The 16298-nt window shown below is 34.1% G+C and overlaps 1 protein-coding gene across 1 annotated transcript; it reads right to left on the bottom strand.

Moving 5' to 3' along the window:
• Positions 1-2575: 2575 nt before the first annotated feature.
• Positions 2576-5006, bottom strand: LOC147395678 (3-ketoacyl-CoA synthase 11-like). Its single transcript, XM_086451633.1, has 2 exons — positions 4038-5006; positions 2576-3556 (listed from the first exon to the last, which is right to left on the bottom strand). The coding sequence occupies exons 1-2, from the start codon at positions 4782-4784 to the stop codon at positions 2765-2767; spliced, it is 1539 nt and encodes a 512-aa protein (XP_086307759.1). The 5' UTR covers positions 4785-5006; the 3' UTR covers positions 2576-2764.
• Positions 5007-16298: the final 11292 nt, after the last annotated feature.

Genomic DNA, 16298 nt, shown 5'->3' with positions numbered 1-16298 from the left:
ACGAGAAAAAAACAATAAAAATAAAAGATAAAAAATATATTAAAAATTATAAAAATATTTATATTTAATAAAAATCCATAAAATCAATTTATTATCATAAAATCCCATATTTTTAGATTTATGAATGACCAAATTCTATAAGGTATCAAATCCCACATTGAAAAATAAGAAAGTGTTTAATTTTTTTTCCTATGAAAAAGACAAAAAAATCGAGAATAAAATGACGTTTTTTTTTATCACAAATGAAAAAATTGTATTTGTGAATCATTTTAATCATCGGAGATGCAAGACACATTTTTTTTTCTTCAAAAATCGTCATTTTTTGTTACTATGTAACTAAGATGTCTATTTGTTAGATTTAGGATTTTATATAAGGCTAATCCTAAGAGTCGTGCTAGAGTGACCTTCGTGGGGGACACTTTGACATGGTGGCTTGCACATGTCCGTAAATGCGTTTTTACTTGTATATCGAAAAAATGCATCTACAACGCCACCATGTCAAGATATCCCCCGTGTGTCCCCCATTGAGGTCACTCTAGTATTAATCTAATCCTAATTGTAAATAACTAACAAAGTTGTTTGAATGTGCTATAGTTCTTAGAAATGTTGAGGTAATAATGTGAATAAAAACTTTTGTAATGATTGAATGGTGTGTTTTAATCTTTTCTTAGGGTGTAGTAATAAAAGTTGGGTTGGATAGGTTAGCCCAAATTAGGTGATTTTTGGTGAGTTGGATGGATTGGGGCAGGTTGGGCCCATTGAACCTTCATCTCATTTTGATTAGGAAATGTATATATATATATATATATATATTTTAAATAAACAATGTCAAAAGCAAAACCACTACACCAAAAAAAAATTGTATGCAACCTCCAAAACTATTATTATTATTATTATTATTTTGATCGATAAACTGAGGTTAGAGGGACCTCACCCCTTTTATTAAGCAATCATGTTCGAACATAATTACAAGAGAAATCCTCCATGATAATCCGCAATAGATCTTAGGGGATATTATCACTATCCTCCATTACAAAAAAAAAAAAACACAACCTACGGATCCTAAACAAGCAAAGTAGTTCACCGCTCTATTTGTTTCCCTCCAAAACTATTATTGAAAGAATGCCGAGAGAGAAAAAGAAGAGAGAATGAAGAGGGTGAGAGTGAGTATTCATGGCTTAGGGGCGGAGCTAGGATTTTCTTATAGTGGGGGCAAATTATGGTTAGTTGTATAGTTGAAGAACTTGAAGATGAATGGTTTTAGGGAGAAATTCAGAGATTTTTTATTAGAAGTTGAAGAAAATGATATTTAGGTCATTTCCAATTAATATATGAGAAATGTCGGTTAAGAGGCAATGTCATCAACAAAAAATTGAAAAGACGGGGGGGGGGGGGGCAAAATTGGAGGGAGTTGAGGGTGTGAGGGCAAATGGGGAAAGAGTTGAGGGAGTGGGGACAAATGGGACATGTCATTAGTTGAAAATATAGGGGAGTCTCAAAGTTCTACGAGGGCAATTGCCACACCAGTTCCTCATTAGCTCCGCCCTGCGTGGCTGTAAATTGTGACTCTTGGAGTCTGGTTTTTCTTATTTATTATTATTTTTTCACTTCTAAACTTAAGTAAAAATGAGTTTTCATCTTCAAGAAATCTGGACAACAATAGGCTCAAATAAAAAGAAAAGTAAAAAAAAAGGAAGATTTTTTTCCTTTGCCACTACAGATATATGTTATAAGAATAATTAAAAAAATACTTTAAAAAGAAATAAAAAATTTATAACTAACATAAAAATCTTTATATATTAATATATTGCTTCGGGCTTAGGTTGAGTTGGATTGCATGAAGCCTCAACTCAAATTGAGGTCAGGTTAAGATATTCTAACCTATACTCAACTCATCTTCTACATAACTTAACCCAAGCTTGCCCGTGAATCAGGTTGAGCCTGGGGCAACATGACCAGGTTGCAGCCTTAATCAAAGCTAGTGGTCCACAAGATCACCACATGAAAACTGCAATATTCCACAGAAAAAATTGACGGGCCAAGGCTTAAGAATTTTAGAAACTAAATTTTTACAGTCTAGGATCGTCAAAATTCTTGATGTTCTCATATTTGATAGCTTAGAACTGTCGAATTTCTCTCATCCTTTATTAATTTGACAGTTTCGATCTGTAAAAAAAAAAAAATTGACAAGAAAAAATTCGACGCCAATTCAACCTCTTGGTCCATCAAATTTGGGTTTAGCATATGTAAGAAGTAATTAAGTCGAAGAAAAGAAAGGATCGTGATAAATGAATGCCTGTGCAGATTAAAAGAATCTACAGAAATATAGAGGAATGTATAGGATTTTATTGGAGAAACAAAGAAAATACTTAGGTTCGATGATGACGATGGTGCTGCCATGGCCCAAAAAACTGCATGCCAAGATTGTACTAGGTGCTTGGACTTTGATACCATGATGATGGTATAATTTCAATCAAATTGCTTGAGCATTACATGAACTCTAATAGGATTTTTATACAGAATTGCTCCAACCCAAAATATAGAAAATGAAACTTAATTAGGAAGTTTCAAATACTTAATTAATTGATATTTTATAATTATATAATCCAAAATATACTCATAGAACGTGAGATACAACTTTCTTATGTTTCGGTTTATCTTGTTTACATTTATTCCATACTCCTGATTAATCTAAACACCCCATTTATTGTTTTTCCTATGCTTAAGATATTTTTCAACACACATACAAATTCATAAGCTAATTTTACTTGTTCACTACGGGGATTGATGTCAGTTTGGGCACATGAACAGGAAACCCGTCGATCTCATCCATCCATGGGTTCTTTTCTTTGGTCTGATCAATGGACTTTAATGCTCTCCATACTGCACTGTTGCACTTGAACCCAGAACCGAAGGCAATCTGCCATGCCCTATCACCCTTCTTGATCCTTCCCTTAGCTTCAGAGTAAGCAAGTTCATACCATAAGGAACTACTAGAAGTATTCCCAAACCTATTAAGTGTCATTCTAGAAGGTTCCATTTGCCACTCTGTGAGTTCCAAATTCTTTTCTAACTCATCAAGAACACCTCTTCCTCCTGCATGGATGCAGAAGTGCTCAAAAGCTAGCCTGAAATTAGGTTTATAAGGCTTTATCTTCATTTTGATAAACTTTCTTCCAACTAAAGACATCAAGAAGAGAAGTTGCTCTGATATAGGGAGTACTAATGGTCCAAGGGTTGTGAAGTTAACCCTAAGAGCTTCACCTGCTACAGACTTTAGGTCTTTTGATAGGGCCACTCCAAGTCTGCCTGTGTCATCTTCTTCTTGAAAAACACAACTGAAGCTAGGACCATCGGCACTCTTGTTGGTACGGACAGTGTGAATGAGTTGGTACTTGGAAAGATGACGATCGGATGGTCGATTGGATAAGAGAATAGCGGCACCACCCATGCGAAAGAGGCAGTTAGTTACAAGCATCGGACGGTTGTTACCCAAGTACAAATGGAGTGACAAGCATTCCATGCTAATTACTAGGGCGTAGGAGTTCGGTTGTGCCTGTATGTGATCAAATAATGAGATTCAATGGTTATTTATTATTTTTTGGTGGTTATATATGATCACCTTTTTCCGATAGGCGAGCAAGATTAGTGTTCAATAATTAGTAGGTGAAGGCAGATCTTTAATTAAACTTTCACTAATGATTTTTGATCTCAACCTGACAGCCTGACTCAAAAACTCACCCACGTGTCATGGGCAAAGAATCATAGATTCTTTCACAACTGCAGTTGGCTGGTCCATCGGGTCAGTTGTGTATCCTGAGGAACAGAATCTACGGTTCTTGCCCATGCCACGTAGGTGAGTTTTTGAGTCACCTTGTCAGGTTGAGTTCAAAAATCAGCAGTCTCAAACTTTACTAGTAGTTGGCATGTTCAAAGGCACATCTTGATTTTCTGAAATAAAACAATATTTGATGAAGTGAAGCTTCATGACAAAAGGAAATAAATCAGAATATTTATCGAAAGGTTTCAACAATAACCTGGAGAAGATGCTTGGCAAGATCAATGGATATAAGTCCAGCACTGCAACCCATACCACCAAGATTATAGGTCTTTACATCCTTTCTGAGCTTGTAGCGATTCACAATCGTCGCAGTATGAGATGGTATAGGATTAAAAAGGCTACAATTTACCACTAGAATCCCTATATCCTTCACGTTCACTCCCGTCTTCTCTAAGAGCTCACCGATGACCCCAAACATCACCATCTCAGATTCCTTCCTTGACTCTGCAATACAAGGATTCATTGGCACACTCAACACTGCATCCGGCATGTAAGTCGATTGACCCAAACCTGATCGTTCCAAAATGTTCTTCTTAAAGGCCAAGTTCTCTGCATTGAAGCTCCCTGACAACATCGCAAGCTCCATGAACCTCTCTCGACTACAGATTTGACTAGGTTCAGGCTTGTAACACGAAAAATCAACTAAGTATACTTTTGGAGGCCGAGTCATGAAGTACCAAGTGGCTATGAAAATAAGGAGAGATGAACAAAATATGACTGATGCAATATTGAACATGCGAAGGTTCCATAGTTCGATTAAATTGTCGAACGTAAGCGGCGATAAGTAAGCGAAGAAGATAACATGGACAAGCGCTATCAGGAAGATTGCATGCGAGATCAAGTAATGGTGTCCAAGCTTAGCACACCTGAGCTTCACAGATTGAAGAAAATCTGAAAGGTTGGTGTTCCTCAAGTTGGTTCCGAGCTCTTGTTTCTTCTCCATTGTTGTAGGCAAAACAATACAAATCTACTAATATAGCAGTTTGAGAAACAAGAACAAATTACTATTTATTGTCAAAATGAAGCTAATGAAACAAATTAAAATGGAAATCCACTAATCACAGTGCACAGAATTATGAGACGAAGACGTGTGAAGGAAAAGAAAAGATAAAGATAAAGATAGGAGAAGCTGAACTTGGTTGAAGAGGGCAAGTTCAAAGAATTAATAGATTGTGGAGAGAGAGAGAGTCCAACTACCCTAACAACCTTATAAATTATAAAATTATCGGCCGCACTATTTGCACCCACTTTTTTGTTAAGAGTCGTGATGGGGTGACAAGGATTTATTGTGATTCTCACAAGTCTGACGTGGACATGCATACATAACTGTAGATGGTTTTTACTTGTATCAGGAGGAAACACATCTATGGTTATGTGCTCATCTCACGTCAGACTTGTGAGAATTGCAATAAATACTTTTTGTCATTTCAGCATTTTCTTTTTGTTAATTTCGTGTCACTCATTTAGATATTATATATTTGATAAAACATAACGGAGGATGTTGTTCAGTTACAGTTACGAGATATAAATGTCCACTCTAGTTATAGTTAAGTGGAGTCCACATTACCCCTTTTTGTTTCTTTTTCCTTTCGTCCCAATAACTTTATTGTCTTTCCTCTTACTTCAACAAAAATGTTCTTTTATATCACTTTTTCATGACGTTCAATACAGAATGCTATTAAAAATGTTATGAATTGTAGAACAAGTTTTTCTATAGCATTTGTGGCCATCAAAATTTTATAGAGGCCTTTATAAATTTATAATTCAAAATAAAATCCCCAAAAGTCAGAAAAAGCTCACAATTCCAAATGGGATCTATTAATTGGAATAAGCCTTCTAAAACTTGAATTTTGGATTTTCACAGATAAAACTCATGACCCAATCAAATCTAAGTGATCCACATATTAAGTATTGGGCCCTACATTTAAGCAGATAAGTGAAGTCCATAAAACATCCATAGAGTTCAAAATTGGAATTTGACCAAATTAACTTTTAGACCAACTAATAAAATTCATAAATCAAGGGCATAGTTGAAAAATTAATTTACTCTAAGTCTATAAATATCAAAGCCTTCCTCATTTGAGAGTGAACCTAGATCACTCTCTCTCAAAAGACAGAAGTTCTTCCTCTAGAAAAGAAGAAGTTCTCAAACCATCTTTTAAAGAGAAAACAACATCTTCAAGAGATTCAGATTCAGATTAAAGAGAAGATCAAGTCTAAAACCCTTCTTCGAAAGCCAACAAAATTTTTCTCAACCGATAAAGTGCGAAGCATAGGGAGAAGACATTCACACAAAACTTTTATAGAAGATCAAGCATAAAAATAACTATCTATACATCAAAAATAACTATTGATCATGCGCGAAGCCCAGAGAGAAGAATACACACGTGTCACTACTATTTTGTACTTGACTATTAATCAAAGAAAAATACTGAGATCTATATCTCCATTTCATCAAAATCAATATAAAATCATTTACAACCTTATTTCACGAATCTCAAGCTAGATTTGTGAAGTTTGTTGTCGACAAATTTCTACCTCGCTCGGTAGGACTATCTTAGTCTCTTATCTTTCAATCAAACTATAAAAATACTAACAACAACCTCAATGGCATCATACATTGTCAATATTATCGCATCTACTACTGTTAAAAAAGGTAAGAAAATCATTTCTTCCAAGTTTGAATCTATTTAGATTATCAATCATGATCATCCTATGATGCGAACAATGAAAAAAATTAGTGGTTCCCAACTTGTTGAGCCTCTCCATCGTCACTCCAAAAAGAGTGATACAAAAATGACACTTACAACAAAGACATTGTGGAAGACGACTCATTGGATTCTAGATCCGATTCAAAGTCAAGCTAGGGATCGTCTAGATCTCTATCAATCACTTCCCTATCACAGTTGTAGACACCCTATTTTTGCCTATGAGAACATTAAAACTTTTCGAGAAAAGATTTGAACCATTATAGCTTTTCAAAGGTTTCAAAAACCTAAATTTGCAAGCAAGCAAGGTCTGAGGACTATTTTCAATAAAATTTGACTTGGCCAAAGGTGACTCACGGCCAAGCAAAATTTTTAGTTTAACCAAGGGTTACCCACGCCCAGAACAGATTTTAAGCCTGGCCAAGGGTAACCCACGGCCAGAAGAAAAGTTTACTTGGTCTAAGGGTGATCCACGATCAAGTATAAAATTTGCTCAAGCCATGGTTCATCCAAGGCATATTTTGTTGGGCAATTTTTTTGACCCATGTGCATTCCAATTTTGTAGTGATTAATTACCCCCACCTTAGTAGTTTTTCCATAAGAAATCCTACCACATTACTCTTTTACCCTTGCTTTAATTATCCAAATAGTTCTTTCATCTTGTGTTTTAGTAATTTTTCAAATCCTCTAACAAAGACTTTAATCTTGTTTAGCCCCCACTTAAGGTTAATTACTTCCATTAACCTTGATTTGTTGAGACTCATCAAAGACAAATCCCTCTTCTATTCTTCCCAAATTATTTATAATTTAAAGAGTTTCCATAACATTCAATATAATTTGATTAAATTCCAAAATCCATGACTATCTTGTCATCCCTAGAGAATTCTATAGAATTAGTGCCTAATGAATAATATATTCCTAATTTGTTAGAGATTATTTCAAGGTAAATAACCAAAGAGGCCAAAAAGCTATCATCTACTTACATACCATTTGGGTTAGTTCCTTCACAATTAACTCAAGGTCAAGGTCTTAGGACCATTTTAACCTTTATTAAGAATTCTCTAGAACTATTGGATTTTTACCATCATACCCATTGGTGATTGAGATTAGTAAGACCTAATAAGAAGATAAAAACCATCAAAATTAAGGTTAGAAGGTGAAAATGATACTTTTCATGGATGTTTTATTGAGAATATTGGGAATCCTAGGTTTTAGGACAAATTTACCCCAAGGGTCTCTCAAAATCTTATAAATAGAACCCCTATCTAAGGTAAAAAGGGGAATAGTTCATTTTGATTATTTAAAATTATGCCTAAATCTCTTTCAAACCTCTCGAAGCCTTTCTATTCTCTCAGAACCTCTCTAAAACTTTTTAGAAGCTCAACTTAAGAACAAAAATAAGAAGAAGACTAAGATGGGGGTTAAACCCTCCATTCCCCCCTTTAATCTCTCCATTCTTGTTGCTTCCTTATTTATTTTAATCAATTTTCCTATTTGCAAGTTTAATTTCATGGTTTTTAATGTAGATTCCTAGATTTCTAATTTAAAGGCTTAGGAGAGAAAGTAATCCCTCTTAAAGGTAATCTCCCCCAATAAGTCCTCATTAAACTCCTTAAGAGCATTAGATTAAATTGTTTTACTTTTATCTATTATTATGCAATTTAATTTCTATAGCATAGATGCTTTCAATTCCTTGTAATTTCAATTCTAGAGTAATTAACTTTTATCTTATTCCCTTAGATGACAATGGAGCTAAAATAAAAGTAATCTTCTTTTAATAAGTCCTTTATATGCATACATTTTGCACACACTCACTTCTAAAAGGACTACAAACAAGAGTGTAGGTCTTATGGATCTATATTCAACCTTTATAGCCAATAAAAATAGTTCAATAATAGACAAAAATCTCATGCATGTAGTTTTTATTCCTATATGGAGTGGTTCAAATCATGAATCCCACCAAATGATCAAACCAATAAATAAAGTTTCCCCAAATAGCACATAAACTTGTTTTGAAGCTTTGAGACCCTAAATGATGAGATCCATGTGGGTTTTCTTCAAAGTCCCAAGCTCTAAAAATTCCAACAAGTACCTATTTCTAATAGGGATTTGCTTATCATATTGATTTGTTCATTTTTCAAAACAAAATTATAGTTAATTTTCCCTAGTTTTATGTAGCTTTCTTTGTCTTCAAAATAAAAAAAAAATGAAAAAGACATTTTTTTCTAATCACACCATTTGGCCATACATTGATAATCATTTTAAAATGGTAGAGACAAATTGCTTAACACCTTCTTTGTCCCTCAACCAAATCTCCTTACCTTAGATTTCTAGGAAGATCATTTTCCTTTATCTTTTAGATATGTGAATCACTACAAGCCAACAAAATAAAATTAAAAAAAATATATTTAATAGTGTCCATTCATACTTTAATTTAATGGTGGTGACTCATAAATTCATGTAAATGAGCTAAAATCTTTGATCAATGTAAACTTTGTGTAGATTGCAGATTAAAATTGAACAAATATTAAAATAAAACTTAGGAAAGTAAGATTCGTTCCACAGGGATAATTGTGATTCACTTAAACTTTGAATTGAAAATCAAAATAGAGTTTGAAACACAGATTCTTTAAAATAAAATAGAAAATTGCAACTAAAAAATAAACTGAAATTGAAACAAGAAATTAGAGATTGAAAAATAATGAAAAAGGGCTTAGAGAGTTCAAATCAACCCTTGCAAGTCATCTTTATTGTTGAAGAATTCTAATTTTAACTCGATCCATGTAACAAGTCATTGCTCATGGATCGGAAGATAAATCGATTAAAAATTGAATGTAACCAAAGAATATCCATGTGAATCCTGAACTTAGAAGAAATTATCTCGATTTATATCTCAATTCATCACAGATCATGATTATTCTTGAACTTATCTAAGCAATAATCATTAAAGCTTGAATCAGAGGTAAAATGATCTCATCTTAAGAGGCTTCATAATAATACAAGTCAAAGTAGAGATATAGAATTAGAACAACAATATTAAGATGAACTTGCTATGGCATCCTTGATCTCTCTAAGGAAAATCTAGCCAATCATCACAATGAGCAAGTTGCAGTAATAGTAAAATAAGTAAAATGTGGTAGAGAAGAAGATGAAGATAACTATGTTACCTTTTGAATCCTCTTTGATGATCTTACAATAAAACTATAACTAGAACTAAAAAAGAACGATGAAAGAAAAACTCTTGATGCTCTCACTACAATCAAGAACTCTTTCTAAAAGAAAAATCAAAAGAATTATAGAGAATTTGGAAGAAGAAGAGGATAACCCCTCAATTTATAGCTTTTTTAATCTGGTTGTAGGATCAAGTTTTAGCTTGTTTTATTTAGAGAAAAGCCTTCAATTACAATGGCCAAAGCGTCTAACATGTTTGGTTTGAATCTCGAGGCATAATTCCTCAAGATTATCGCAAAGTGGTAGGGTGATGCAGTAGCGTGGTGACGTGGCGACGAATTGCTCTCAGATTTGGTTGGTGGCTTCCTCTTGACTCGTATATTGTAACAAAAATTATTATAAATATATTTGCCTCTGAATTTTACTTTTTTTACTTGAAAATAGTAAGAAAATTCATTAGTTTTGATAATTTGACAAATTAATACAATTCATGTTTATTTTGGAAAAATAACAATTAAGTGTCGATAAACCTTGTGTAATTACGATCCTAAAAATGACTTTATTGGACCTTATCAATCTCCCCAAAGGTTTCGAAGCTAGAGTATCTACAACAGACTCACACTTCTATCAGAACGAAGATGACAGTCAAAGCATTAATAATGAAAGAACAACTAGCCTAAATAGTAGACACCATCAATAGGTTGACAAATACAATGAAAGAGAACATTCAAATTTCCACCCTAATCAATCGTTTGGAGTAAAAAGATAAAACAAATGAATCAAACACCAGGTTTTACCCATGAAAGGTATACCGCCCCGTATGAAAATGCGTAATGAGGATATCACTTAGGCTCGCAAAATGCTATAGGAGACCTTCCCCAATGATATGTCGCCTCGTTCTCCATCCAACAACTATAAGTAATAACTACTGACACCATCTGTGTTCAATATAGGGGGCATGCCACAATCCTTGTTGTTCTAATCTAAACCTTATACCCAATGCATTGAGCAAATGCGTATTCCAACAAAATACCAACCACCAAAATTTCAACAGTTCAAAGGAAAAGACAATTCAAAACAACACATTACCTATTTCATCGAAACCTATGACAACGCTAGCAAAGTTACGACAACCTGGTAACTTCATGGTGAAACATTATTCACTCCTTCAGTGGAAAAGCTTTTAATTTGTACACCAACTTGGAACCCAATTTGATAGACAGTTGGGATCAACTCGAAAGTAAGTTCCTTACTCGTTTATACAGTACTAGAAAGACAGTAAGTATGGTGAAACTCCCCCTTATCAAGCAAAGAAAATATGAACCAATTATCGAATATATCGAGCGTTAGAGGAATTTACTTCTTGACTACATAGACTGATTCTTCCAGTCATTTGCCATTGAGATATGCATTCATGGGATGCATTGGGACTTCTGTACATCCTAAAAATGAACAAGCCTTACACCTTCGAGGAGTTAGCCATACAAGCCCATGAGATGGAGCAAAGTATCGCTACACATGAGGATCTAAGACCAGCCATGCCTAAAAAATTTGAGTTAAAGGATGAAATATTATCTCAAAAAGAAGAAATTACATTCACTTCATCCATAAAAACGTCAACAAAAAAAAATGGGAAGCCTAAAGTTGACAAATCCCAAGACACATCGACAATTTTGTTAACACCAAAAGAGTTCAAAGTAAAATAATACCCTTTCCACGAGTCTGATATCTCCAACATGTTCAACAACTTATTAAAGTCGGATCTGACCAAGTTGTCTCCTTGTAACAGACCTGAAGAAATAGAGCATGATGATCATCTAAGATATTGTCGTAACCACCGAATGATCAATTACTCGCTTAAAAAGTATTGAACTTTGAAAGAAGAAATCATGGGTTTGGTTTATCAAGAAAAAATTGAACTCGAATCTGAAAATAATCTGGCCACTACACACATGATGACAGTTACATTCGAATTCAACGATCCAATACCTTTGACGAGTTCATGTTCAATATTGGCTCCACTCCAACTCCCATTGAAATCCTCTAATGCCAATGATCTTCGATCTGTACTGGGGGCATTATCAAATTAGGGGAAAATCATTTTCCCTCTACCTCAACATCAACAATACTCTTCAAATGGAAAATCATGTTCATTAACGATATAGCCTACATGTGCGATGTTACGATCTACACATCAACTACTACAACCTGCCCATGTTGAAGATGAAGCTTGGACGATTACCACATATCAAAGAAAAGAAGATTCTTTACCCAAATCTAGGTCGAGCAAAAAAAAGAGGGAACTGCACGTGTTATTCTATACCAACATGCGCAACTAAATCAAGATGGATGCATTGGAAGAAAATGATGATAATGCATCTAGTAATTATTCCAAGTCCTTTAGACTTGATGGACAACAATCTGAAAAAGGAAGTGATATATCAAAAGATACACAAGTGTGGTTGAGCATTTATGATGCATTTCTGCCAACAAAAAAGGACTCGTCACACTGCCTTTGATGAAGATTTCCAACCTAATCTTTCCTTGTAAAGCAATTCCAAAAATATCTTATTGAAATACACTTTGACTTGATCTCACATTGGGTACGTAGGCAATCTACAAAGTTACACCAGGTTCAGTTACAATAAATTGTTTTTTATTATGTTATGATTTGATCCCATTCTAGGTATGAAGGCAACCTGTAATATTATTCAAGTTCAACCACATCAATAAAAAATTGGTTCTTACCCATTCTTGGTTATTGTGCAGATTACGTTTCAATAGAATTATTCAAGGAATTGCATCTTATGATAGTGCACCGGAGAACATCCAAAATAAAAATTTAAACTCTAAGTTTTCATTTTTAATTCTCTGTTGTGTTTTTAAAATCTAAAATAATTGAAGAATCTGTGTTTCTTATGTTTAAGTGCAAATTTCGTTTATCTATTTCCATTGTTTTAGTTTGTTCTATAATACATATATTTGTTTGTCAGTTTACTTGGCAAAAAAAATATATATATTGGTTAATTAGTTGACAAAGTTTAGATTTTTAGTTCCTCCTTTTGTTTTTTGACACTAGTATTTGTTAAAAATTGTGGTCTCCGAGTTGAGACATCGTTCCTCCTTTTCTTTTATGTGGCTGTTTGCACATAATTTGGAAACAAATTGATTTTCCAAACAAGCTTTAAAGACATCTAATTATGTAGCTTCCATGTGGCAAGAATGACACCCAATCAGGTTTAGAATAATTTTCCACTTACCTAGGAAGGACCGAATTCAATCTTGAATGCACGATACTTTCTAACCAAACACAAGATTAAATGAATACCCAGATCTCTAGTATGAGTTTCATATTAAATAGAGAAGATTGCTATAAGTGGTTCCATAACTACTCTAACTACAATGTTAATTAAAATGATTCGGTGTATCTTTGTATACCCTAATACAAGGCATCATAATACAATACTCTAATACCTTCCCGCAATCGCATATTCCTTTGAATAAGGAACATGCAATTGTTGCCTGAGAGGGAAGATGAATGATATGAGGACAATAAGCAACATGCTCAACTCAAATGGGCTTCTAGGGCCCTGATTAGTTTAGGCAAGACTGAAACCTGGCAGATATGAATCCGATATCAATCTGATAATCAAATGGTCTGTAAAGGACCAATAAGGAGCCGGGGTTCAGTGGTGGCTCTTTCATGGGCTCGATCATTGCAAAGGCCTTTATGGACCTTAAAATAGAATGGACCTCCACGAGTCATAACATGGAGATCAGGCTCTTTTTTAAGCCAGTGGGCTTTGAGCTTATACTTGTTGTACCCATAACCTATTAAAGTGTGAGAAACTCACATACTCAACTTCTTCTCTTTTTGGAAGTCTTTGTACACAAATGGATGATTGGGCATACAATCACATGAGTATTGGATGTGATCTAATGGGTTCATGAATCAATTTGGATGATAGGAGTAGACCTAAATAGTAAAAATAGGCTTTAGAGATCTTAGCCCATAATTACTAAAGAGAATAAGGAAAATGCTGAAATGACACAAAGCATTTACTGCGATTCACAGAAGTCTGGCGTGGGATGTGCACATAACCATAGATGTATTTCCTCATGATACGTGTAAAAATCATCTACGATTATGTATGCATGTCCTCGTCAGAATTGTGAGAATCACAGTATACTTAGTGGAAAAGCATCTACAGATGTCGAGTTTTTGTCACCCTTGTGTCTCCCTTTGTGTCACCCCAGCACGACTCTTTCGAAACAAAAGGAATGATCAGGATATTATAACTTGCCCCTGTAGAGTCGTCATCTGATTCTCCACAAAACTTGCCAACTTAGCTAATTTTGCACCTTCAATGTGAGGAAAATATATAGATTACTATTTTGACTAACTAAAAGTGGTGAATCCTCTACTTCTAAAAGACAAGTTCATCGCTTTGAAACTTTCAAAGCTTTGAGTTATTTGCTTCTTTGTTTCAAAGTAACGAGTTTGTTGTTTTGTTTGTTTCAAGCAACAATTCACTGCGCACTTCATTTGTTTCTCATGGTGAATTCCATAATTTCTTTGTTTCTTAACAACAAATTTAATTTTTCGCAAGAAAAACAGCAAACCCGTCGCTTCTTTTGGTCTGTATGACATCAAATCTCACTTTGCTGATGTAGAGGTGCCCATGCAATCATTGATACTTTTTCAATTGAATCCAAATGAAAAACAATCTTTTTGGTTTCGTGCACACCTCCACGTCTGCAAAGTGTGAATTGAGGTCAAAAATAAAAAATCCAGCAATTGATATTCATCTTAGGTATACACAGCATATATATTATCGGGATATGTATTTACCACAATACTTTTGACTCCATGTTTTATTTGTTTATGTCCCTTCCCATAAATCTATGCATCTCAACCTTTTACTATCTTTCAAGTTATCCGCACTGTTTAGTACATTAAAAAGAATTTTCATGGTCCACCATTATTCAAAAGAAATTTCGGCAAATGATTTGTGATAAAAAAGTATCGCAAATCATTTTGAAAATTATTTGACTCCAACCTATGCATTCCAAAATTATGAAAATATCCCTCGCTAAAGAACTTAATCAAATTATAAATAAATAAAATCATTTATACTTTATAAAATTATAAAAATACCCCCATATTGAAAAGAAAATTACAGAAATAACTCTCATATACTAAATGAAAAAAGTGGTAAATTCGAAACCAAGGTCTGTTGAATTTGCTTGGATTTAATCAAATTCATCGGACCTGTCAAATTTACCCCTTTTCACATAGTGCCATTACTTCGGCATATAACAATACATCTAATGAAAGTTGTTACGAAAATATCCTTTATTGTGGAAATATTTTTGTAAAGGTATATTTATGTTAAGTATTGAGGGTATTTTTATAATTTGAATAATTCTTTGATCACGGGTACTTTTGTAAATTCATATGTATGCTAACGTAGTAGGTGTTGGTTTTTCGTAATTAGAATAGTGTTTTTGATGAGATTGAATAAGTTGGAAATATTTCCATGCTTTATTTTAATAAAAAATTAATAAATGCACAAATTTTGCACTGCAAAAAATCAACTAAGCATAGAAAATGATTTTGCAAGAGATCTTCTTGTGGCTATCAAGTACATGTAAATTCATTTGCATTTCCACCACAAAAGATTTGCAATGCATATCATTTGCATTTCTAAATGATCTCTTGTGAATCAAGGCCAAGATTAGAAAACTGAGGTGTTGCTCACAGATACGTCGCACCCAATGACCCACATTCATTAATCTCTTTTGGCTCACTGAACCCATGCAGACCTTCACATCAAAAATCAACTTGATTGATGAGTATAGCTTATTTAAAATTAGTATGTATGTTTGTAATGACTGAGAATTATCCTCGAGATGAGCACAACATCCAGTGGTTGAGGCTGCCTAAAATTAGACTTGTACAATACAGTGTTGGTTTTTTGTACTCCTAATTTTTATTCTTTTATGAGTCTTGTTGGGGCACAAGTTAAAGTGCAATAAATACAGATGGTGCGAGTTCGATGTTGGGGGCGGGATTTGGTTTCATTGGTAGAAACACGGATGGGCAGATGCTATTTGTTGGATGGAGCAAAATGGAGGCAGAGGACATTATTTATATAGAGATTCAAGCAATTTCAAAAGCTTTGAAGTATGCAAGAGCAAGAGAAGTTAAAAGAATTCTGATTTCTTCAGATTCTTTATACTCTATAAAGTGCATTGAGAAGGAAATCAAGACTTCATGGAAGTATGAAGAAGTGCTGCTAGAAATTGCAGAGCAAAGCCAATGGTTCGAAGAATGCTCCTTTGAATTTTAGTGGAGAGAAACAAACAAAGCAGCTGATTTTCTTGCAAAGTTGGGTTCCTTTTCAGATGGTTTTTACGTTATGGAAGACACGACTAATGCTCTTCAAGAACTTGTGAGAATTGTAGAGGAAGATTTAACGTGTATTTACACTCGATAGTAGTGGTTTTGAGAGGGGCCCCATCAACCCCAGCTTATCAATCAAAAATAAATAAAGTGCAATAAATACACTTTGTAA

Source organism: Akebia trifoliata, chromosome 8 (assembly GCF_017979445.1).
Source record: "Akebia trifoliata isolate Shusen 1 chromosome 8, ASM1797944v1, whole genome shotgun sequence".
Classification (NCBI taxonomy): domain Eukaryota; kingdom Viridiplantae; phylum Streptophyta; class Magnoliopsida; order Ranunculales; family Lardizabalaceae; genus Akebia; species Akebia trifoliata.
The sequence above is the reverse complement of the archived record's forward strand: the minus strand, read 5'-3'. Positions and strand labels throughout refer to the sequence as shown.